The sequence below is a fragment of the Ctenopharyngodon idella genome, chromosome 5, assembly GCF_019924925.1.
Source record: "Ctenopharyngodon idella isolate HZGC_01 chromosome 5, HZGC01, whole genome shotgun sequence".
Lineage (NCBI taxonomy): Eukaryota > Metazoa > Chordata > Actinopteri > Cypriniformes > Xenocyprididae > Ctenopharyngodon > Ctenopharyngodon idella.
Window position 1 is genome coordinate 39,102,132 of NC_067224.1, and position 24,363 is coordinate 39,126,494.

General features: G+C 37.1%; 1 protein-coding gene across 2 annotated transcripts; it reads left to right on the top strand.

Annotated features, from left to right (window-relative positions):
* Positions 1-153: 153 nt before the first annotated feature.
* Positions 154-23,666, top strand: lrp13 (low-density lipoprotein receptor related-protein 13). 2 transcript variants are annotated; one of them, XM_051893512.1, is made up of 21 exons: positions 154-289; positions 1,439-1,612; positions 2,002-2,214; positions 5,627-5,857; positions 5,974-6,180; positions 6,934-7,163; positions 7,270-7,399; positions 9,249-9,436; positions 9,824-10,007; positions 10,368-10,580; positions 11,062-11,245; positions 12,719-12,920; positions 14,110-14,274; positions 14,421-14,621; positions 16,855-17,398; positions 17,836-17,955; positions 18,059-18,166; positions 19,067-19,300; positions 20,496-20,817; positions 20,893-21,001; positions 22,323-23,664. In XM_051893512.1, exons 1-21 carry the CDS (start codon positions 235-237, stop codon positions 22,347-22,349), a joined length of 4,041 nt encoding a protein of 1,346 aa, XP_051749472.1. In that variant the 5' UTR covers positions 154-234; the 3' UTR covers positions 22,350-23,664. The 2 variants fall into 2 exon arrangements, with proteins under 2 accessions (XP_051749472.1, XP_051749473.1); XM_051893513.1 differs by lacking the exons at positions 5,627-5,857; positions 5,974-6,180 and having other exon boundaries at positions 22,323-23,666.
* Positions 23,667-24,363: the final 697 nt, after the last annotated feature.

Consider the following 24,363-nt stretch of genomic DNA (forward strand, 5'->3'; position numbering starts at 1 on the left):
CGTTTTAATAGCCTATTAACTCTAATAAAAAAAACATAATTATAGAAATGAATTCAACTACACAGTTTATTTTAAGTCTATTAAATCAAATGTATTTTCAGTAATAAATCTGACATCACTCATGGGTCAGTCTGCTGTCATCTGATCAATTAAACCACATCGATCTCAGCTGTTCACGCGATTAAAGCGCCACATCTCGAACTGAGCCGGTTTGACTCGGTTTTCCCTGCAGTCATGTGTTTATTTGTGTTGCTGAATGTCGCTTCAGGGATCTTTTTGCTTCTGAGAGGTCAGATGAAAGTCTCACAATTAACTTTGGTGTAATATTTTTGTCCTTCGCTAATTTATCTAGTCCAGATATTGAGAAACTGGGGCAGTAAATAGGTGGCGATGAAGTTACTATACGGAATTACAAACGAATACCAGACCATTTTCTCCTGTCAGAATAAAGCACTTTATTTTCAAACACTTTTATCTTAGTCGTTTCAGTTTCATAGATAAGTGATTTAGTTAACTTATTCCTGAACTTCATGTTACTACCTTTGTAATTTACTTATTAGGCAATATTTGAATTTGCAAACATCTTAAATACAAAATTATTTTGCTAAAATTGCAGACTGTGTGAATCTCAGAAAGACTTTCAAGAATATATATATATATATATATATATATATATATAATTATTTTGGATTGTGGCATTACTTTCATGACAATTAACCCTCTAGTCTAGTGCTCTTCGGTCATTTAAAAAAAAAAAAAAAAAAAAAAAAATCATAAATGGTCTTAAAAAATGGTAACACTTGTATTCCTTGCGGTCAAAAACTGCACCCAAACAAAATCTTACTAAAATTTTTTTTTGAGCTATCAAGCTCAATTTTTTTTTTTATTTTATTGCAGATTTTGAGTAAAACGTGAAAAATTGAAAATAATATTTTTGTGCATTTTTTCATAACATAAAATTCTATAACTTGTTCACTATTTTTTTTTTTTTTTTTACTTAAGCAATAATCTGCCAAGTGTCTTTAAAAAGAGATCAAGCTGAAGTCTTTGCTCCAAAGCATTCAGGAGTTATGACAGTTTAAGCTGGAAATTTAATTTTCAGGTTTATACTCAAAAAGTGAATAAATGGATTATAACTATAGGACCTACTGCATAAATATAATTTAGTACCATAAAATCCCCTTAAAAAAACAAAATATAAAAAAAAAAAAAAAAATTATCAAACCAAAAATATACATTCACTTCATTGAAAATAAAAAAGGTAATTTTTGACTGCAGCAGAGAGCACCAGAGGGTTAAACACATTTCTCCCCAACAAAACACTGATGTATAAATTGTGCTTTTTGGTAGTATTTGTTGTAATGTTTTTGTGTTGATTTTAAAAAATGGCTGCATTATAGTAATGAGAATCTAATGTTGTGCTGTGTCTCTGCTGTAGCTGAAGGTGTTCTGGCTGCAGAGGCTGCTGAACATGTTCCCCTGCGCTGCAGATTGGGCTTCACACCCTGTAAGGATGGATCAGAGTGTGTGCTCTACAGCCATGTGTGTGATGGAGAGAGTGACTGTTCTGACGGCTCCGATGAAGATGAATGTGCCTCTGTCTGCAGCATAGGTACGGTTTTAAACCATTTTAGTAAACATTTTTATTTATGTCTGCCCCTCAAATTAATTTCCAGAATACAGGGCTAATAAAATATAACAAAATGCATCAATATTAGGGATGCGTGCAGCGACGTATCAGCAATAATCAGTGTCAACAATTATTAATTGTTTAAAAACAGCTGATGATCAGGGCCGATTATATCCTGTCAATCAAAAGGGGACATACAGAAAATTAAGAGTTACTTTACTTTTTTCAAGGGAAAAGTAATTCAATTACAGTAATTAATTACTTAGTAATGCATTACACCCAACACTGGCTGCCTGATTAATTTATTGTGCTATTTATTGTAGGCTTATAAGAATGCTGTAACAGAGCATTGTATTTCCATCTGTTCTCAGGTCAGTTTCAATGTGCACATGGTAAAAAGTGCATTGAGAATCGGCAGGTGTGTGACGGTGTGGCTCAGTGTCAGGATCGCTCGGATGAAGTCGAATGCTTTAAGCCGGAGGAGGGCTGCGCTCATCGTTGTGACAAAAATCGTTGCATCCCAGAATCCTTCATCTGTGATGGAGACGCAGACTGTGCGGACGGCAGCGATGAGGCCAGCTGCGGTAGGGGTTTTGTTTAGATTTAAATGTATACTGCATACTATTATTTCATAATGGTAAGTGAAAGAAACAAATAAACACAAGAAGTATATGCGGACAGCTCATCATGCAAAGTTTCAGACATTGCTTAGAGTAGCATAAGCTGGAAATAGGGAGGGATTAAGGGTAAGCGAAAGCATAGAATTTTTTTATTTGAATGATGAGGTTAAGTGCTCACAGAAGAGATGAGATGAGTTTTCAGCGGTCTTTTGAAAATTGTAAGGAATTCTGCATTCTTGATGATGGTTGGGAGATCATTCCACCAGGAAGGAACTGTGAACGAAAATGTTCTGGAGAGCGATTTTGTGCCTCTCTGTCATGGTACCACGAGCCATCGCTCACTTACCGATTGCAGGTTTCTGGAGGGGATGCAGACCTGTAAGAGCTAGTGGAAGAAGGCAGGTGCTGAGCCTGTGGTAGATCTGTAAGCAAGCTTGATGTGAGCAGCAACTGGTAGCCAGTGCAGAGAGATAAAGAGAGATGTGATGTGGACTCTCTTGGGCTCGTTGAAAACAAGACGTGCTGCAGCGTTCTGAATCATTTGTAGAGGTTTGATTGCACATGATGGAAGTCCAGCCAAAAGAGCAACGCAGTAATCACAAGCCTGGAAATAACCAGGACTTGAACGAGAAGTTGTGTTGCTTGCTCTGTTAGGAAAGGCCTGATCTTCCTGATGTTGTGTAGTGCAAACCTGCATGACTGAGCTGTCTTTGCAATGTGGTCTTTGAAGGTCAGCTGGTCATTAAAGATTGCTTACTCCCAAGTAGAGCTGTCAAAAGTACCGACTTCGGTACCAAGTCGGTACTGAAATTTAAAAAATGTGATGCTTTGAGCGCTGTTGAGCGGATTCGTAAAAACCTCTGATTGGCCATTAGGGATGGGACAATACATCGAATCTCGATTCGCGATACAAAGAATCTGGAGCGATTCTGATATTTTCAGATGTATCGCGATTCTCTCTCGAATCGATTCTGAGCTTAGTTTTTTAAAGGGATAGTTCACTTAAAAATGAGAATTTGATGTTTATCTGCTTTCCCCCAGGGCATCCAAGATGTAGGTGACTTTGTTTCTTCAGTAGAACACAAATGATGATTTTTAACTCCAACTGTTGCGGTCCGTCAGTCGTATAATTCTTGTCAATGGTAACTCCATCTATAAGAGTAAAAAAAAAAAAAAACATGCACAGACAAATCCAAATTAAACCCTGCGGCTCGTGACGACACATTGATGTCCTAAGACATGAAACGATCGGTTTGTGCACCTCTAAAACACCACTATGTCCAACTGCCTTGCGCATCCGGTTGGTGAGGTCTGAACGCGTTCTGACAATGGAAGTGATGTCTCGCACTCATTGAAGTATAAGGGCGAGACATCACTTCCGTCATCAGAACGCGTTTTCAGACCTCACCAACCGGATGCGCCATCTGCTGTTAAAACTAAGCTCAGAATCAATTCAAGAGAAAAATATCAGGATCGATCCGAGATGGTCCGTACTGCAGAACATGAGATCCAGGGGAGATCCACTTTACATATCCCTAAACCTACCTGTCTCTGCCCCCTGGAACTAAACCTACCCATCCCCACCCCCTGGATCTGGATCCAACTCCTCCCACTTTACATATCCCTAAACCTACCCATCTCCGCCCCCTGGATCTCGTCTGTTTTTGCTACTGATTGATCCAGCACTCATCAGATATGTCTGTGATTGGCTACAATGATCAACGCATGGGAGCATTTGAAAGCACACGGAAGTGTTTGAATTTGAAAGCGTTTTGAAAGCGGGAGCATTTGAAAGCAGGCGTCTATAGTAGACTGGTCCACGAAAGATGCCTGCTTTCAAATGCTCCCGTGTGTATCTGTGTAAGCGCTCTGTGAAGAGTGTCATAGATAACTATTTTCAATATGTTTTTGAAGCGTTGATCATATCCGATGAGTGTGTGAACACAATGGCCAATCAGAGGTGCTCACGAATCCAATCAACAGCGCTCAAAGCGCTCACATTTTTAAATTTTAGTATCGAATATTGCAATATTCAGTACTCTACTCCCAAGATTTTTGACCGACCTTGATAGGGTAATTGACGATGAACCTAGCTGGATGAAATCGTGCTGTAGAGTCGGATTGGCAGGGAAGACGAGAAGCTCGGTCTTTGCCAGGTTGAGCTGCAGGTGACGCCAGACAGCTTGAGATTCGCGCAGCTACTGTGGGATCATCTGGTTAAAATGAAAGGTAGAGCTGTGTGTCATCAGCATAGCAATGGTAGGAAAAACCATGTTGCCTGTATGATGGGTCCCAGCGATGTAGTGTATATGGAGAAGAGGAGGGGTCCAAGCACTGAACCCTGAGGTACCCCCGTGACCAGTTGATGAGCTTTGGATACCTCCCCTCTCCAGGCAACCCTGAAAGACCTTCCTGTGAGATAGGATTCAAACCAGAGAAGTGGAGTTCCTGTGATTCCCAGTGATGAGAGGGTGGACAGAAGGATTTGATGATTCCAGTGTCAAAGGCAGCAGATATATCCAGCAGAATGAGAAGTGATGACTTGGAATCAGCTTTCGCAACCCGCAGGGCTTCAGTGACCGAGTAATGCAGCCTCGGTTGAATGGCTGCTCTTGAGACCAGATTGGTTAACGTCCAGGTGGTTATTCTGTGAGAGAAAAGATATCTGGTTGAAAACAACTCGGTAAAGTGCTATGAATGGTAGGAGAGAGAGAGAGGTCTGTAACTATCTACAAGTGACTTGTTTAATGTGGGTTTTTTAAGCAGTGGGGTTACCCGAGCTTGCTTGAATGCGATAGGGAAAATGCCAGTGTGGAGTTATGTGTTGAGAATGTTTGTAAGTAAAAGTGTAGGACAGTTGGCTTGTAGAAGGTGTGACGGGATGGGATCTAGAGGATGGGTAGGATAGCTGGAGAGGAGAAGTTTATACTTCTGTCTCAGTGAGAGGAGAGAAGGAGGAGAGAAGATTTGTATCTGTGGATGTGGTTGCTGTGTGTGTGTGTGTGGAGGTAAGAACTGACTGCTGATGGCTGAAGTTTTGTTAATGAAGAAATTAGCAAAATCATCAGCATTTAACAAGGTGTTGGGATGTGGTGGAGGAGGACAGAGAAGAGAGTTGAATATTTTGAAAAGTTTGTGTGTGTCTGAAGCACTGTTGATCTTTTTTTGGAAATGTAAAGATTTTGCAACATGAACAGAAAAAGATGAGAGCAGAGATTGCTACTCAGATCAGATGGGTCTTTTTATTTGTGCCATTTTACTTTTGTCACATGATGTCATTACATTGCATACTTAATTTAGAGAGTGGCAATTAATGGATATATGGATATAAATAAAAAACATGCCTTTAGCCCTCAATTTCCTCTTGTCTTCTCAGACGTTAACCCTGATGAACATGATGAAGACAGCATCGAGGAGGAAGAAACGACAGCGGAGGATGAAGTCTCAGAAAACGCTCCTGTAACTAAAGGACCTCTGCATTGTTCTTTCGGCTCTAAGTTATGTAGAGACGGGACGGACTGTGTGCTGTATAATCACATGTGTGACGGCGAGTTTGACTGTAAGGACAGGTCTGATGAAGACGAGTGCCCTGTGCAGTGTGAATCTGGTGAGGAAACCACACAGCAACACTCACATTTATGCACTTTTACATGTTCAGAAAATGTAAAATTTAGAGTCCTCAATTCTTGCTTCATTGTTAATATTCCATCTATCTGTTCTCAGGTCAGTTTCAATGCGCACATGGTAAAAAGTGCATTGAGAATCGGCAGGTGTGTGACGGTGTGGCTCAGTGTCAGGATCGCTCGGATGAAGTCGACTGCTCTAAGGAGGAATGCGCTCATCGTTGTGACAAAAACCGCTGCATCCCAGAATCCTTTGTCTGTGACGGAGACGCAGACTGTGCGGACGGCAGCGATGAGGCCAGCTGCGGTAGGGGTTTAAATTCAGAGGCAGCAACTTTGGTTATTGTTAACTAGAACAATTTAATAGTTTTCGCTCTTTGAAATAAAGCTTTTTTTCACTGAAATAAAGTTCAATTAAATAAAGCTAAATGAAATAAAATATACATTTTTAGATGTAAGACTCGGTATTAAAAAGCTAAATTAGTAATGTTGCCTTGGCAACTAACTGAAGTAAAAATTGTAAACCTAAAACTGAAAATATAATAATAATAATAATAATAATAATAATAAAAATAAATAAATAAAAAATAATTGCATAAATGACAAAAGCACAGTACAAAATTAAAATTTAAAAACATTTCTACATTCGAAATGTTGCCTTAGCAACTAACTGAAATAAAATGTTTAAACTAAAACAGAAAATATAATAAAAATAAAGTAAAATTAAAAATAAAATATTTTAAAAAAAAACTAATAAAATAACAAAACACAAAATTGCTAAATATTAATAAATAATATATTAGTAAATTAATACTATAATAATAAATAATACTAAAATAACACTGCTCCATTATGCACAATGTTTCTGCAAGTCTGAGATCAGCCTTACAACAAAGCATGGTTGCGAAAAGTAAAAATCCAATTAATTTTCTTCATAATTGTTTTAAACAATAACACCATGACAGACAGATAGTCTGAAAAAAATTATTGCCATTTTTTCATTTAATTTAACCATGATTAAAAGCATGTTTTACATCCCCTTTCCTGTCCCATCCTGTAGGTGAGGAGAGTTGCAGCAGTGCCGAGTGGCGGTGCGGCAGCGGTCAGTGCGTGTCGGTCAGCATGCACTGCGATGGACACCCGGACTGCAAAGATCATTCCGACGAGGAGGACTGCGCTGAACCTCCACCATGCAGCACGCAGCGCCGCTGTCCAAAGAGCCAGGAGTGCCTGCTGGACGAGTGGATGTGTGACGGAGAGATGGACTGCAAGGATGGCACAGATGAGAAGGTGTGCATTATATGACCAAAAACACATTATTAGAGGAACGTTGCATACGAAAATTATTCGTTTAGTAGTTGTAAACCCATTTGACTTTCTTTCCCATGTGAGACAGAACTGTAAGGAGTCTCCAGTGCAGTGCGGTGAGTTCCAGTGGCTGTGCTCCTCTAACACGCAGTGTATTCCTCAAGCCTGGCGCTGTGACAGCTCTGAAGACTGTAGGGATGGAAGCGATGAATCTGGTTGTGAGTTTCTGCAGTTCTGCAGGCTGAACCCAGCTCTGACCCCAATGCAAGATCATTTCCAAATGCTTTAAAGGGCACCTATAATGCCCCTTTTACAAGATGTAATATAAGTCTCTGGTGTCCCCAGAATGTGTCCGTGAAGTTTCAGCTCAAAATACCCCACAGATCATTTATTATAGCTTGTCAAATTTGACCCTATTTGGGTGTGAGCAAAAACACATTTTTTGTGTGTGTCCCTTTAAATGCAAATGAGCTGCTGCTCCCGGCCTGCTTTCCAGAAGAGGGCGGAGCTTTAACAGCTCACGCTTCAGTTGCTCAGCAACAACAAAGCTGGAGAATCTCACGCAGCCAAAATGAGGATTGTCAGTAACAGTGTTCAGCCTTACATTGTTCAAACCGGAGTCGGACACTGATGGAGAGACTCAGGAAGAAGTTACAACTTTTAGAATGAAACTGGACGTTTCTAAATGGTTAGTGGAGAAATTTATGTAGTTTCTGTGGAGTTGATTCAACTCATCGACTAGCATGTGCCGTCATGTTAATCTTTTGTGCAAATCCAGTGTTGAATTGACCCTCGTTTGTGAAGCAGTCCGGCGTAAAATGACGGCATGACAACAACACTCTACTACAACAACTCTTCCTCTTCTCTAAAGCAGCTCAACATGGCCTCACCCTCTTTGCTGCGTGTTCCCTGGGGATTTTTTTTAATGTAAATCTTATGGTTAGTGATGTCACTAACCTGGGAAGAAGCTTGTTGTAGTCCCTACCAGCCGTTTGTTGTAGTCCTTAAACAACGAATTCTTTAAAAGAAAATATCTCCCTTTGCATTGAACTTTGAGCATCGTAACTTTGCAGATGTTGTTTATGCTCAAACAGCAACATTACACACTAACTAAAGTTAAAAAATCAATTCATTCAACAATTCTCCAACCACATTGTCATAGAGATGCTTTTAACAATTCCCCATAGATAAAATTATTGACTCTGAAATATTATAAAATGGGTTGCAAGGGTTTTGTGTTGATTATAAGGATCCCCACTTAGAAATTGATTTTGTGAGTCACTTCTCAGGAATAAGTGACAAGACGACTGTATAGATTAAAATTAAGGAAATATACTCAACTATTCAAAAGTTTGGGATTGGTAAGGTTTTTATGTTTTTGATCTGGCTGCATTGTATTTGATCAAATATACAATAAAAACAGAACAATATTGTGAAATATTATTACAATTTAAAATATTTTATAAATTTAAAAATATTTTATAAAATATTTTATATTACAATTTAAATTATTTTCTATTTTAATATATTTAAAAATATAATTTATTCCTCTGATAGTAATTCTGAATTTTCAGCATCATTACTCCAGTCTTCAGTGTCACATGATCCTTCAGAAATCATTCTAATATGATGATTTGCTTTTGCTGCTGAGACAGGTCATCAATGTTGAAAACAGTTGTGCTGCTTAATATTTTTATTTTAATATTCAAAAGAGGATCATTTGAAATACAAATCTTTTGTAACAATTTATTAAATTAATTTTTTTTTTTTTTTTTTTTTTACCAACCCCAAACTTTTGAATAATAGTGTAAAATAATTCAATCACTTTTGAAAACCCTGATTGGATATTGTTTATATATGTAAATGGCATTTCTGTCCACGTTTTCATTTTGATACTTTCCTGAATTTTACAGTTTTGGGACAGTCACACCACTGGACAATTTCCAAATTTTACATAAAATTGCCCCAAAATAATTAAAACCATTTCAGTTGGATTTTATCTGGGATTAAACTTAGTTTCACCAAATTTGATCTGCATTAACGAGTGTGTGGTCTGTGTTTTAACAGGTCCGAGTGTGTCCTGTCCTCCTCATCTGTTCCAGTGTGGTAGTTCGGAATGTGTGGACCCGTCTCAGCTCTGTAACGGAGTTACTAACTGTCTGGACGGTTCTGATGAGGGCGCGAGCTGCCAGACAGATAAATGCTCTGAACAGTCAAAGTGTGCACAGGACTGTCACAGTACACCTACAGGGACGGTATGACTTCCTCTTTCTGTTCTAATGTCATAAAATGTCTGTTCTGAATATTAAAATCTACCAGCCTCATAAAGTTTGACTAATAATATTGATATGCACTAGGTCAGTAAGGTTTTTAATCGTTTGATGAAATTCAAAAAGCAGAAAGATAATATGGCTGATGTTGCAAAAATGGATGTCATTGTACTCAGCATGACCCATTGGTATACATTAAAAGCATTTTATCAATGTTGACCAGTTGGTGGCACTGTCCTCAAACTGCATGGTGTTTAGTTTCAATATAGTAGTACACCAATATCAAGATCCAGCCTCTCTCACATTGGTGTTTGGCCTCTTATTGTTTACTGTGTTGTGCTTCCTTTCACTGATTTTATTTTCTTCCTGTAGCGCTGTTGGTGCAGGATTGGGTACAAGCCTGTAGATGACGGTCTGGTGTGTGTGGATGTGGATGAGTGTGTGGACCGTCCAGACTTCTGTTCACACTACTGTAACAACACTCAAGGCTCATTTGTGTGCTTCTGTAGTCAAGGTTATGTTCTGGAACCTGATGGTCGCAGCTGCAAAATCACAGGTATACGTTACGAGCAAAAGTTTATAATGCAAATGTTTTTTTTCTGGTTGTAAAACAGGCTGTTTTGAATGGCATGCATACTGAGCAGTATACACTTGATATTTTATTTTTTAAAAATGTTGTGCAAGGCCATGTGCATTATGCAACTAACATTTTAAACAGTTCTATGTTACATTTTTACATGACCTAATTGCATGCATATTTAATTCAACGAGCGCCATCCATTTATCTAAAAAAATGAATAAAGCTATTTAGCATTTCAAAGTGATGTTAAAAATTGCTTAATTAAAAAAAAAAAAAAAATGTAATTTGATACGCTGCACCTTTCTTTACACAAGTTTAATTCTGCACCTGTCTCAGGTGAGCCATACCTATTGATGTCTGTGCAGTCCGAGGTCTTTCTACTGGGTCTGAGGAGCTCCAGTCTGGACGTTCTCCTCTCGTCAGAGAAGCGCTTTGTCCTGTCGCTTGACTACGACTGGCAGAAGCAGAGAGTGTACTGGATCAACCTCAACACTGACAACATAAAATGGCTGTCACTGGATCAGAAGAGCAAAGGAACCATCATTAAAGGTCAGTTGTTTTTGTTAACTATGAATAAAACTATTAAAAATTGTTTTCTGTAACTGAAATAAAGCTGAAATAAAACATTATTTCATTAGATGAAACTTCAATGTAAAAAAAATTAAAAATTAGAAACTGAAATGAAAAATAAATATGAATAAATACTATGATAGTATATAAATAATACTAAAATAACACTGTTAAAGAAGCTATTTACATTCTTATGTACCATTTTGTCCCTTTAAATCCACTTATAGTGTTAGTCAGGGTTATTTGCACAAAAACGTTGTCATTTAGAACTTAATTTAGTACATAATTTGAACCAAAATGACAGGCATTAAAGATATTTTTGCTACTGCCTGACCATGACTAGACTGGTCATGTTGCAGAAACACACTATAAGGTGTAAATATGGCTGGTCATGTGTTAAAGTATTCATGTTTTTAAAATCACAGAATTGGGAATGTAAGTGTCTATCTCTCTGTGTCAGGGATCAATGTAGACAGTCTGGCTGTGGACTGGGTGGCAAGGAACCTCTACTGGGCTGACAGCGTCAACAGCCAGATCAATGCCGTGGGACTGGACAGTGATGCCGCCAAAACCACAGATCGTGTGATGATCCTGGGTGAAGATCTTGGGCAGCTTCGCTCCATTGCTCTGCTGCCACAGAAAGGGTTAGAATAATCATTTTATGTCACATTATTGGTTATCAAACATTTTTTGAAATCAGACAATCACATCAAGCAACAAGACATTCTGCTGGTTGATTGGCTTTTCTTTCTGTAACATTGCCCGTTGTGTCACATGATCCTTCAGAAATCATTCTAATATGCTGATTTGCTGCTCAAGAAACATTTCTTATTATCAATGCTGAAAACAGCTGTGCCGCTTAATATTTTTGTGGAAACAGTGATACATTTTTTTTCAGGATTCTTTGATGAATAGAAAGTTCAATCCTTTGTAACATTATAAATGTATTTACTGTCACGTTTGATCTATTCAATGCATACTGGCTGAATAAAAGTAATTTCTTTAAAAAAAAATCATACTAACCCCAAACTTTTGAAAAGTAGTGTATATTAAAGGGGTCCTTGATTATAATTCACTTTTTTAACTTTAGTTAGTGTGTAATTTTGCTGTTTGAGCATAAACAACGTCTGCAAAGTTACGATGCTCAAAGTTCAAAGCAAAGGGAGATATTTTCTTTTACAGAAATCGCTTTAAGGACTACAAAAAACAGCTGATAGGGACTACAAAGAGCTTCTTCCCGGGTTGGTGACATCACAAACCCCAAAATTTACCATACCAGTTGCCATGCCGTCATTTTACGCCGGACTGCTTCACAAACGAGGGTCAATAACCCTGGATTTGAACAAAAGATAAACATGACAGCACATGCTAGTCGATGAGTTGAATCAACTCTACAGCAACTACATAAATTTCTCCACTAACCATTCAGAAACATCCAGTTTCATTCTAAAAGTTGTAACTTCTTCCTGAGTCTCTCTATCAGTGTCGACTCCGGTTTGAACAATGTAAGGCTGAACACCGTTACTGACAATCCTCATTTTGGCTGCGTGAGATTCTCCAGCTTTGTTGTTGTTGAGCAACCGAAGCACGAGCTGTTAAAGCTCCGACCTCTTCTGGAAAGGGTGCCGGGAGCAGCAGCTCATTTGCATTTAAAGGGACACACACAAAAACAGCATGTTTTTGCTCAAATCCAAATAGGAGCAAATTTGTCAAGCTATAATAAATGATCTGTGGGGTATTTTGAGCTGAAACTTCAGACACATTCTGGGGACACCAGAGACTTATTACATCTTGTGAAAATGGGCATAATAGGTCCCCTTTAAGAGGTTTAGGTTTAAAAGTTTTTTTTTTTTTGTTTTTTTTATTATTTTTTTTTTATAAAGAAATTACTTTTATTCAGCCAGTATGCACTGATAGATCATCAAACGTGACAGTAAAGACATTTATAATGTTACAAAGGATTGAACTTTATGTATAGTTTTACTATTATTATTTTTTTTTATTTACAGAGCTGCCAGTGGGCACTACAGAGTTTTAGTACCAATGATTTAGAATGCCTTATAATGTAAATGTAACTTTTTGTAATTTGTTGACCCTGATATTTGTCATCCTTTCAGAATAATGTTCTGGTCAGAAACGGGGGACGAGGCTCAGATAGAAAGAGCAGGAATGGACGGCTCAGACAGGCGTGTGCTGGTCAGTCACTCTCTCCGGTGGCCGGTCAGTCTGACTGTGGACTCCATTCATCACAGAATCTACTGGACAGATGAGAAACTCAAGTGTATAGGATCAGCCAATATTGATGGAGGAGATATTAAGGTAGTGAATGTGTCCACCAGGCAGTTTGAGAACTGTAGCATTTCAGAAAATGCATAATAGAGCAAAATAGTAGCTTAATTTAGCTCGATTTAGTAAATCAAAGCATGTTATGCTTTGATTTACTAAATCGAGTTAACGAATTCCTCCAGGAAATTCAGATTAGTACGGATTAGTACGGAGCCCCGGACATGACATGCAGGAAAAAAATAGTAGGCTAAATCGTGCGCACGATTTATTCGTTCTCTCGATTTACTAAAACGTGTGCACGATTTATATTTCGTTCCCTCGATTTATAAATCATGCACAACGAAATAGTAAATCGTGTGTAAATCGTTAAAGGGCCATTTTATTCTAGGACTAGGCTTAATCTCTGTCTGGGAAACCACCCCTTTATTTTATTACCAAAACTTATATACTATCAAAAATAAATAAATAAATAAACTTCAATATGCCAAAAATATCAATTGAAGTTTCTGATAATTCAAATGTGCAAATAAGTGAAATAGTGTAAAAAAAAAAATTGTGTAAATATGTGGCAATAAATATAATATACAATGTACAGATGTTACATGAGGCAAAACGCGTAAACATTGTAAGAGGAACGCTATGCGAACATTCAATTTGATCATTTGAAACTGCTACAGATGGGGAGACAAATGTGAACATGTCCACATTAAAGCATTTCATTGGGCTTAAAAGGCTTTAGTTTCATAAATAACTGAAAGTCTTGACCTAAATATGATTTTTATTAACAATAATCAATAATAAAATTCGACTTTTGCCACATCCGATGATATCCCATTTCTCCTGACTGGATTGTTGAATCTGTGAGTTGATTTGTTCGTCGCGAGTGAATCGTTCAGTGTGATTTGTGAACCAATTCAACAGGTTCACCGGAATGAATAGACTCGTTCATCTCAGAGGGTGGCAATATCTTCTGTTCAAAATAGGAACAATATGTTGTTATGAAATGTTCAAAAGTATATTATGCTTTGGAATGTAGTGAAATAAAAGAGAAAATTTCCCAAAATAAAAATAGTCTGATAAACAGATACATGAAGTGTACGTACTGTCCACCACTGGATAGATATGGGTCCTCAATGAAAGAGAAATGCACTAGGAGTTGAAAATATTAGAATCCAGAATCTTTTAAAAACATTAATCAATCATTTCCCCCATAATTTTGCAGCTTTTGCAGCTGATGGAGACCCCTAGTCCATTCTCAGTGTCTGTATTCAATGATAAGGTCTACTGGTCTGATACCAAAAGAGGAACCATTCAAAGAGCTCACAAAACCACGGGCAAACAGCGCCAAGTCCTGCTCAAACGTCCTGGACAGCCATTCGGATTGAAGGCAAGTATTTCTGAGCACTGTGATCATTAAAAACTAATTAAACCCAACAGACATTTTTAAAATGTATACTTGCTTGATTTGAAACATGCATGTGTAAAATGTAATGAAGTTTAAATCAGTTAACTGGTGCTTGTGTGCCTTTGCAGGTCATTCATGCTCTCTTCCAAGTGGGCGTCTCTAACCCCTGTGTTTCCCAGCACTGCTCTCACCTGTGTGTTTTAGCACCAGGGCTGAAGGCCGTTTGCAAGTGTCCGACTCAGTTGCTGCTGGATGAAGATGGACTCACCTGCTCCAAACCCAAAGACTCCTCCTTCCTGCTGTTTCTTTCTCCTGCTGCAGTCACACAGGTGTTGCCGTTAATACCTGATGGTCAAAATTAGATGTTATAAGTCATAAATGTTCATACACTTGATTAGTAATTCATAATAGTGCAGTTTCTATAAATTCATCTCGTGAATTTATCTTATTATGATTTTGCCCAAATATGATCAAAACGTTGTCTCTTTGATTCTAGCATATGGTCAGGAAAAAGGTTAGTTAGGACTGTGTTTGACAGCAATGTTTTGATGCATTTTCAGCCAGCTTCCCTTATGTACGTGTGTTTTAATACACGGCATATGATCCAGTTAAAGGTGAAGCACACTTCTAGTTGCACCAAACGGATTTATGAAAGTAATGATTTTTAATAAATTCATTAACGTAATTTTCGTCATAATTTTCGTCAACGACATTTTTTCATGGACGAAAACGAGACGATGACTAAATAAAAATGCATTTTGAATGACTAAAACTATGTCTAAAATCTACTCTAATTTTCGTCAACGAATAAAAACGAGACGAAAATGATAGAGAGGGACGATTTGGGAAGATATCCAGACTGTTGTCCTGTGTGGAAGATGAGCACATTTGAAGTATAACATGCTGTTCTAACCATGGGAAAACGCGGTGCTGTTACGTGCTCTACAAGCTCGTCCAGCAGTCAGACTGCGTCGCAATTATTGAATAGTGCACGTTTATGTCAATCGATTGCTAATGTTGATGACAATGTTGACTACACAACGTTTATATGGTAATGTTTTAGACTGTTGTAAGAATGCGTATTTTATCTCCCTCATCTGAACTTAAATGAGCAGCCTGCTACAGTGCAGACTGTACACATTTGAGAAAGAGTCTGGTTTATAATTATTATTTTTTCCTGGTCATTATTGTTATTTTGTTTACACAATAAACTGTATTTAATTTAATTTAATTAAAGGAAAGACTAACAACATTATTTGACACATTATTCAATATATTTCACAAGTATAAGGGTTATTATAGTTAACTAAACCTAAAACCATAAAAAAAAAACTTCATTACTTGAAAAACGTTAACTGAAATTAAAAAAATAAATATATAAAAAATGTAAACTTATTTTATTTCATCTAGTTTCCAAGCTTTAGCTTAACCTGGTGTACTAAAATAACTAAAAAAGAAATAACTATATAGACATTTAAAAGCAAAAACTAAAAGACATAAACGCACATAAAATTACTAAAACTTTTAACTAAAATTACAATGAATCTAATCAAATTTAAACACAAACTGTAATAGTACCTCAATGATAAGTGTCAATCCCTGACAAGTACTGAATTGAGCTCTCTTTTGTTCTTTTTTGCACTTAAACGGTCAAAAACCGTACGCTTTGGTGAGTAAAGTACAGTTGGTTGTCTTAAGTGAACATAAACAGTTTAGAGAGAATATCAGATGTATATCAGTGTTTTGGATCTGTGTATTGTTAGAGAAATGCTTACTTAATGCATTACAATTTAACTAAGTTAGATTTTAGTTGACTAAAATCTTTAGTCGACTAAAACTAGGCTAAAACTGAAACAATTACCTATGACTAAAACTAAATGGCATTTTAGTCAAAAGACTATGACTAAAACTAAAATTTGCTGTCAAAATTAACAGTTAAAAAAGAAAATATGTGCTATGGAGGTTTTTTTCCGCCACTGAATAAAAAATAAAAACCGGTAATTGTGACATTTTCTCACAATTCTGACTTTCTTTTCTCTGAATTCTGATATAAAGAAACAATTGCAAGTTTCAAAGTCAGAATTGCATGATATAAACTCTCAATTCTGCCTTTTCTTAGGATTGTGAAAAAATCTCAGAAAAAAGTCAGTCTTTTGATAAAACCATCTTGGATAAAACCAAGTCCTTGCCCCACATTTTTTTCTTTTTCGACAATTCAAGTGCACTCGGATGTATGTCACAATATGGAAGAGAAGATCATTTGTCACCAAGATAATAATGTGATCTAGCTGGCTAACACAGATGAGGTGTTATCAAATATCACAAATGACTGGTGATACTCTTGAAAGCATCAGTAAGAATGTGATAAACCCCAAACCAATAAGTAATGTTTTGCATTATATGCCACTGTTTTCCAGAAAAGAAATGAGTTTATGGATTTGAGTTACATTTATAGCTGTTTAAAAAAAGTAAAGGAAGAAAGAAAATAAAATCCTTACAATTGAGCACTTCATACATCAAGTCTTCTATTAAACTGATTAAGACAATTTGTCTTTTTCTCAGATTTATTTACAGAACAGACACAGTGGCGTGAACTTACAAAACTGGCCTGAACATCGCCGTTTAGACCTTCCAAACATGAACAAGCCAACCATGTTAGATTTGGTGCTGCGTGACCTGACCCTGTATGTGTCCGATAGCAGTAAACCCGTTGTGGGACTCTTCAAGATGAAGGACACCACGCTGGTGCCTCGTGGGAAACTTCTCCAGCTACATAAAGACTCACTGCGTGTGTTCGCCCTGGACTGGATCACCCTGAATGTGTACTGGAGCAGCGAGAAGCTGCCTGGGCTGCAGGTCAGCTCACCGGACGGCACGCACACTAGTGTGTTAATACGGGACGGTGTCGGAGCCATTGAATCCATTGCTTTGGACCCACCCAGCGGACGCCTCTGCTTTTCAAACAAATTCCAGGAAGGTCAGATGACTAGGATGGAGTGTGCCTATATGAATGGACAGAACAGGACAGTGGTGTGGAGTAATTCAGTCCGGCCAACTTCACTGCTCTTGACGGATGAAGGGAATAAACTGTACTGGGCTGACACTGGTATGCCTTTTTTTTTTTTTTTTTTTTCTCCTCGTATAATAGAGTAAGAACATTAATATTGTGAAATATTACATTTAAAATAACTGTTTTCTATTTTAATGTGTTTTAAAATGTAATATATTCCTGTGATGGTATCATTACTCCAGTCTTCAGTGTCACATGATCCTTCAGAAATCATTCTAATTTGCTGCTCAAGAAACAATTATATATTATCAATGTTGAAAACAGTTGTGCTGCATAATATTTTTTGTGGAAACCATGATACATAATTAGGTTAATATATTATTGTTCAAAGGAGCAGCATTTGAGTTATAAATCTTTTGTTATGTAAAAGTCTTTACTGTAACTTTTGATCTGTTGACACACTGTTGCTGAATAAAGGCATTTTAGTTTTTTTATTGACCCCATATAATGTAATATAATGGTCTTTTCTCTAGGTCTTGCAGTAATTGGTTCAGTTGGCATAGATGGTTCTGGATACAAGGAAATAAAGACAGAAGGCAGCTTGATGGCATTTGCTTTGGTTAATAAAGTGCTTGTTTGGATTACTAAAAAAGGTACATTTGTGTGGGGAAGTTTTGTGCTTTTTTTCTGTGGGGAAAAACAGGTCATACCAGCTTAAGGTGGTTTTTACCTGATAATCTGTCCATTATTGTTTAGACTCCACTAGGTGTTGGCTCAGTGATGATGAGCACACAGGGAAGCTGTGGTTCGAAGTGGACACCGAGATCGTCAGTCTGAAAGCATTCGCAAAGTCGAGACAAAAAGGTGGGCAGGAAATAATTTCAAACCTGGGTAAATTTCAGTTAAAAGGTTAGTTCACCCAAAAATGAAAGTTCTGTCATTAATTAGCCTCATGTCGTTCCAAACCCGTAAGACTTTCGTTCATCTTCTGAACACAAATCAAGATATTTTTAATGAAATCTGATAGATGTCTGTCCCTCCGTAGACAGCATACGCAACTACCACTTTCAAGCCGCAGAAAGGTAGTAAAGACATCATTAAAGTAATCCATGTAATCCAGTGGTTTAACCTCAATTTTATGAAGCGCATAATTTATCACTTTATTTACAAAATATTAACCTCCAACGTGCATGAGAGCACCATGGCACATACGTGTTGTTGACACAAGAACGAATGTGAATTGGAGATTAATATTTTGTAAATAAAAAGGTACATTGTTATTTTTGCACAAACAAATGCATTTCATAAAACTGAGGTTAAACCACTGGAGTCACATGGATTATTTTAATGATGTCTTTACTACCTTTCTGCGGCTTGAAAGTGGTAGTTGCGTATGCTGTCTACGGAGGGACAGAAAGCTCTCGGATTTCATCAAAAATGTCTTAATTTGTGTTCCAGAGATGAACGAAAGTCCTTACGGGTTTAGAACGACATGAGGGCGAGTAATTAATGACAGAATTTTCATTTTTGCATGAACTAACCCTTTAAGATAATTGTGGGCAATTGAGCATTGTAGGAGCCATGATGCAGTGGTAGCAGAGTCTTGTTGCTCAAGTGGAGACACAGGTTTGATTCCGGACTGTCATTTCCTGATCTCATTCTTCCCTCCTTCCCTCCCCTCTCCTCTGTCCTGTCCAAAGGCATAAAAATGTATATGTAAAAAAAAAAAACCATGGAATTTAATTAGTCCGTTTCTTATTTTAGGCACTAATCTCTGCTCTAATGGTAATGGAGGCTGCAGTCACCTCTGTCTTGCGTTCCCTGGAGGAATGACGTGCCATTGTGCCCATGATCACCGCCTGGTCAACGGCAAAGACTGCAGCTCAGACCCCCGCTGCCCTGAAGGCACCAAACCTTGCCTGAGTGAAGACATCTGTCTACCTCTGGAGCAGTTCTGCAATGGCGTCGCGGACTGCCCAGATCATTCTGATGAGAACTGTGAGGAATCACAAAGCCCAACCTTTTGTCTTACATTTTTAAAACATTTAAGGGAGAAAAAAAGTTAGCTTTACTAACAACGTGCATTATGCTGATGCAGTTGAACATTTTTGCTCCATAAAGAAGAGAATCTCATGAACCTGTGAATCTCATGTCACATTTGACACCCAAATCAAGAGAGAAAAATAGAAAATTACATTTTTTTCATAATGCAAATAATCTTGATGGTCCTAAAAATATACATAATTTTATTTTAGGATACTTTCTTGACAATTACATTTTTATGATGATTATCCATTTCCCTCTCATTTTTGTTATAATAATAAAAATAAAGTCAATTGAAAAATAATAAAATAATAAAATAAAATGTGAAGTATTAAGTTAATGGATTTAATTCAATAATTGTATACATTATAATGAGTAATGTAAAATAATTGGAATGGTCCTAAAATAGGCCTATAAATCAGTGTTACTTTAGGGTACATTTACACAACAACGATGTACAAAAATGGAAACGTTTTTCACGTACAGACAACAACGTTGTCAAAACAATTACTGTTCACACAGATTTGCGAAAATGACTAAAAATGCTGCATTCTGCTGCCAGGCCAGTAGTTGACGTCACTTTGTAAAGAAACACTACGCACCTATAGACTTAACACGTCACCATTTTCACAAATTAGCATTTCTGTAGTTTATACGATAACTGTATCGTTTTCAAAAACCTGCACTTTGAATCCCGTTTTTTAAAAGCTTGCATTCTAAGGCCCCGAAAACGGCGTTGTCAAGTAAATGAATGGCCAAAATGCATAAGAGTCCAGTTTTTAGTTGAAAACGGTGTTGTATAAACAGGCCCTTAGTATCCTTGAAATAGCCTACTATTATAGTTTTATTAATATTTTGAATCAGTTTCTATTTTTATATTTTGTTTTAATTTTAAAGTTTTAGCAGTTTTGTTGTTTTAGCATTTGTAATAGTTTTTTTTTAATGTCTATATAGTTAATTTTTATTTTAGTTTAAGTTATTTTAGTACATCAAGTTAAACAACATTAAAATGAGATGTTGCCTTGGCATCTAGCTGAAAGTTTCCTTTTTTTTTTTTTTTCCCAAGTAACAAGTTGTTTAAATTTAAGTTGTTTTAGTTAACTATATCAACCCTGATATATCAATTTGCTCTTCTGTTTTGTCTTCTTAGGTCTCGAAGATAGACAACATAAAAATGTTCGGATCAATCCTAAATCGTTTCGTCCAGGTTTGAGTGAGAACGTCATACCAGAGAACGTGGAGTCTGAGGCGTGTGGCGTTACGCTGTGTAACGGCAACGGTAAATGTGCGACCCAGGGCGGAGCGACCGTGTGTGTCTGTGAGGCGGGTTATGGTGGAGAGCGCTGCCAGGATGCTTCGGGTGGACTCTCACAGGGGCCGGTTCTGTACGGAGTAGTTGGACTGTGTGTCGCTGTGGTCGTCCTGGGGGTTACCGTCGGCATCATTCAAAAGAAAAAAGCCACAAATCGGAGGTACACTGTAATCTGCTTGCTTTCATTCACTCAGGAAGGTTGGTAATGAGGATTAAAGCATGTTTGTGTGTTTAGGCAAGCAGCACAAGCAGTGCATGTGCAGGAAACGGGCATGAAGGAACTAGAGAGAAGACGTGAGCCGTCTTCAGCAAAACCTAATGGAAAAGACACAGAATTGTCAGAGGTAGGAAATAACAGAATGGTAATTATATTAAAGGCACAATATGTAAGATATTTGGATTAAAATATCCAAAAACCACTAGAACAATGTTACATATTTTGTTGACTTGTGTACTTAGATTATCCCAAATGTTTCCAAGAACGTTTAAATCCAGAGAAATAAGCAATTTTAACCAGGACACGGACCATGTCCGTGCGTCGCCTATCGATGACACCATACCCGCTTTACCCTCGATTCCCGGTTGTATTTTGTAGAAACCATGGAAACACCAAAGACGCTTTAATATATTATGTGTTTTATCAGACAGGTGAGCAACTGTTTGGATACATTAATTGACAGAAAACTAATCGTTATATAGCTCAACACGGTTAGTCTAATTGTTTAAATCTTGATTTACAGTGAGTACCATGTTTTACCATGACTAATATTGATCTAGCTTACTGCAGTGTGCAAAAAGTGTCTCATAGCAGCATCCGCCGAGCGAACGCAGATTAGCACTATAACAACTTTCAACACACAAATGTATCTAATATGATAAAACAGCGCTGTTACACCCCACATACGCTTGACATACGGAAGAAGCGGAAGCGCTCGTCTGTGGCATAAAAGCTCCACTGCTCTCGAGCCGTGTGTCAGGCTCGTCTCTCATTAGCAATCGCTCCAGCGGCTTTCAGCCACACCCTGCTTCATACAGCAGTAAAATTAATAAATCTTTATTACATTAGCTCATCCATGAACATGATTTCTGCATGAGTCCCTTTGGATTCTTTTCCATCGGCTGTAGATGTGAAGACAACAGCTCACATGATTCCACGAAATCAAGGCAGCATCAAGCTACGCCTTTGTTTTGAATAAGCAACCTCTAGTGGCGAAAATTACATATTGTGCCTTTAAACATATCATTTCCCCGAAAATGAAAAATGTGTCATTTACTCACCCTGTTTTAATTCCAAAACCATATGACTTCAGTTTTTCCTGTCATTGCTGTTGAAAAATATTCCCATGAGTGAAGATGGTGTAATATTTGCTGTGAAAATGCTTTAGAAGGTTTTGAAATAACTCAAGCACTTTGGACCACTTTGTCAATCTTTTTTTTTTTTCTTTTTTTTTTGTCTTTGTGTACATGTGTTCATATGGAAACATTCTACAAAACATCTACTTTTGTGCTTCACAGAAAGAAATCTATATATTGCTGTAGAACGACATGAGGGTGACTGATTGACAAATGTCATTTTGGGTGAACTATTCCTATAGCGTGAGGAGAGTGTTTTAATTTAAATCAATGTACAAGATTTGACATGCTTTATCTTCTTTCTGTCTTTAGGAAAACGTGGTAACGTCTGTGGACTAGCTTCATCATGTCAGAATCTTGGTTTCTTTGAAATAAAGTCGTTGCATTTTGAAAAGTCAAATTCACAGTTTAGTTTGCATAATTAACTTTGCCATCTGTATTCAAACTGTTTTATAACTAAAATTCCATTCTTACTCAATGGGTCTAAATGATGAAACTTCCTGACTTAGATGACGATATCTTGGTTCACCACATAAGTACAGCAGAAATTAATTTTTGCCACAGCACCACATTGTGTACCTGTCAAAATGAAAGATTAAAGTCAATTTTTTAAAAACCTGTTGTGAAATGATCCTCTTGACCACAAAAGTTTGGGTAGGAAATTAAAGGGATGGTTCACCCAAAAATGAAAATTGTCATAATTTACTCGCCCGAATGTTGTTCCAAACATGAGTTTCTTCGATTGAACACAAAAGATATTTTAAAGAATGTTTGTAACCAAACGGTTGAAGACATAGTATTTTTTTTTTCCTACTATGAAAGTCAATGGCTACTGTCAACTGTTTGATTACCAACATTCTTCAAAATATCTTTTTTTTTTTTTTTTTTTAATTCAACAGAAGAAAAACTCATACAGGTTTGGAACAACATAAGGGTGAATAAATGACCATTTTCATTTTTGGGTGAACTAACCCTTTAATTGGCAGGGCTGCAAGGAAAACTTTGGCTCCACCTACAATTACCTCAACAAAGAGGTTAAATGGTCATACTGTAAAATAACAATTTGGTTGATCAGAAAGTGCAAAATTTTCATGAAAGCGCATCATGACGGGAGCTCTCTCGCTGTAGCGCGTAACTATATTCATTTGCATTTGCATCCTTTTTTTGCAGATACAAGTTGTAATGTTACGTCTATGTTATGTGGGTGTATATTACTATAAAGTGCCTTTTGGTGTCCTCATCAGAATCGCTCAGTCATCATGAATATAATGCAAAATAATGAAATTCTGAGGTTATAAATGGCCAAACATTTACACACAAGTACAATGATAAGTCTCTTGAAATGTGTTTTTCTCATTTTATACCATTTTCTTTGATTGGATGTATGTGATTATGGCATGTCCAGACACTGCTCAGCTAACTTCAGTGAGTGTAAAAACAGTAAAATTCAAAAACTTTTTGAATGTTCTTATTGTCCTCAATTTATTTGATAAAACAAGTAATTTTGATCATTTATATTCTATTTTCATAATAATATTAAGCACTTTGCACGTGTCCCTGAAATTGCTGTCCACCCTGTCATTTTGGAGTAAACGCCCCTTTAACAAACCAACTGATGTAGTCAGTGACATCCCCACCCCCATTTGGTCTTTCTTCAATGGAGATTAAAACATCTGCTGCAAGTACACTGAGTATCTACACTTATATTTCCTAATTTTCATATTTTGTTAGTTGGATGTTGTCAAGCTTAGCCCTGTCATAGTGAAATAATTAATATAAACACTTTTCAGAAATTTAAAATATATATTTTAAACAGTACACCGTCAGTTTCAACAATGAATCACTTTGCTAACTGAAGGTACACCATGTGTCCATTAAATGCAAAATTCATTGTCATTGTCCACCCTGTCATCAAGCTTTCCATGACAGGGTAGACATGGTACATGAAAGGGTGGACACGTGCATAGTTTTTGCCACATTCTGATAATGTTTTCACTAGGGCTGTCGGTTTAACGCGTTAATTTGGTGCGATTAATAATGGAAAAACTAAATAATATATTGAAATTAACGCATTTAGTGCACCCTGCCCCGGCCAAGACCTGTACGCCATCTTACATGGCATGAAGTTGCATATGATGAAATGTGATGTAATACAACGACTCACTGTGTGATGTAGCCTGTTAGAATGTAGTTAGAATGTGCCTAAAATTCAAGATATGAGGATAAAAAAATGCCCCGAATGGGTTTTTGTCTTATATTTTATATAGTATGATATAGTTAAGCAGTCACACAAGAAAGTGCTGTTTTCCTGAATATCTGCTTGATTTGAAAATGTCATATTTATTTTATACAA

Coding starts and splice junctions, on each gene's coding strand:
- lrp13 (XM_051893512.1), top strand. CDS start 235: ATGTGTTTATTTGTGTTGCTGAATGTCGCTTCAGGGATCTTTTTGCTT. Junction 10,581..11,061: donor CAAAGGAACCATCATTAAAG/GTCAGTTGTTTT, acceptor TCTCTGTGTCAG/GGATCAATGTAGACAGTCTG. Junction 17,399..17,835: donor ACTGTACTGGGCTGACACTG/GTATGCCTTTTT, acceptor TCTTTTCTCTAG/GTCTTGCAGTAATTGGTTCA.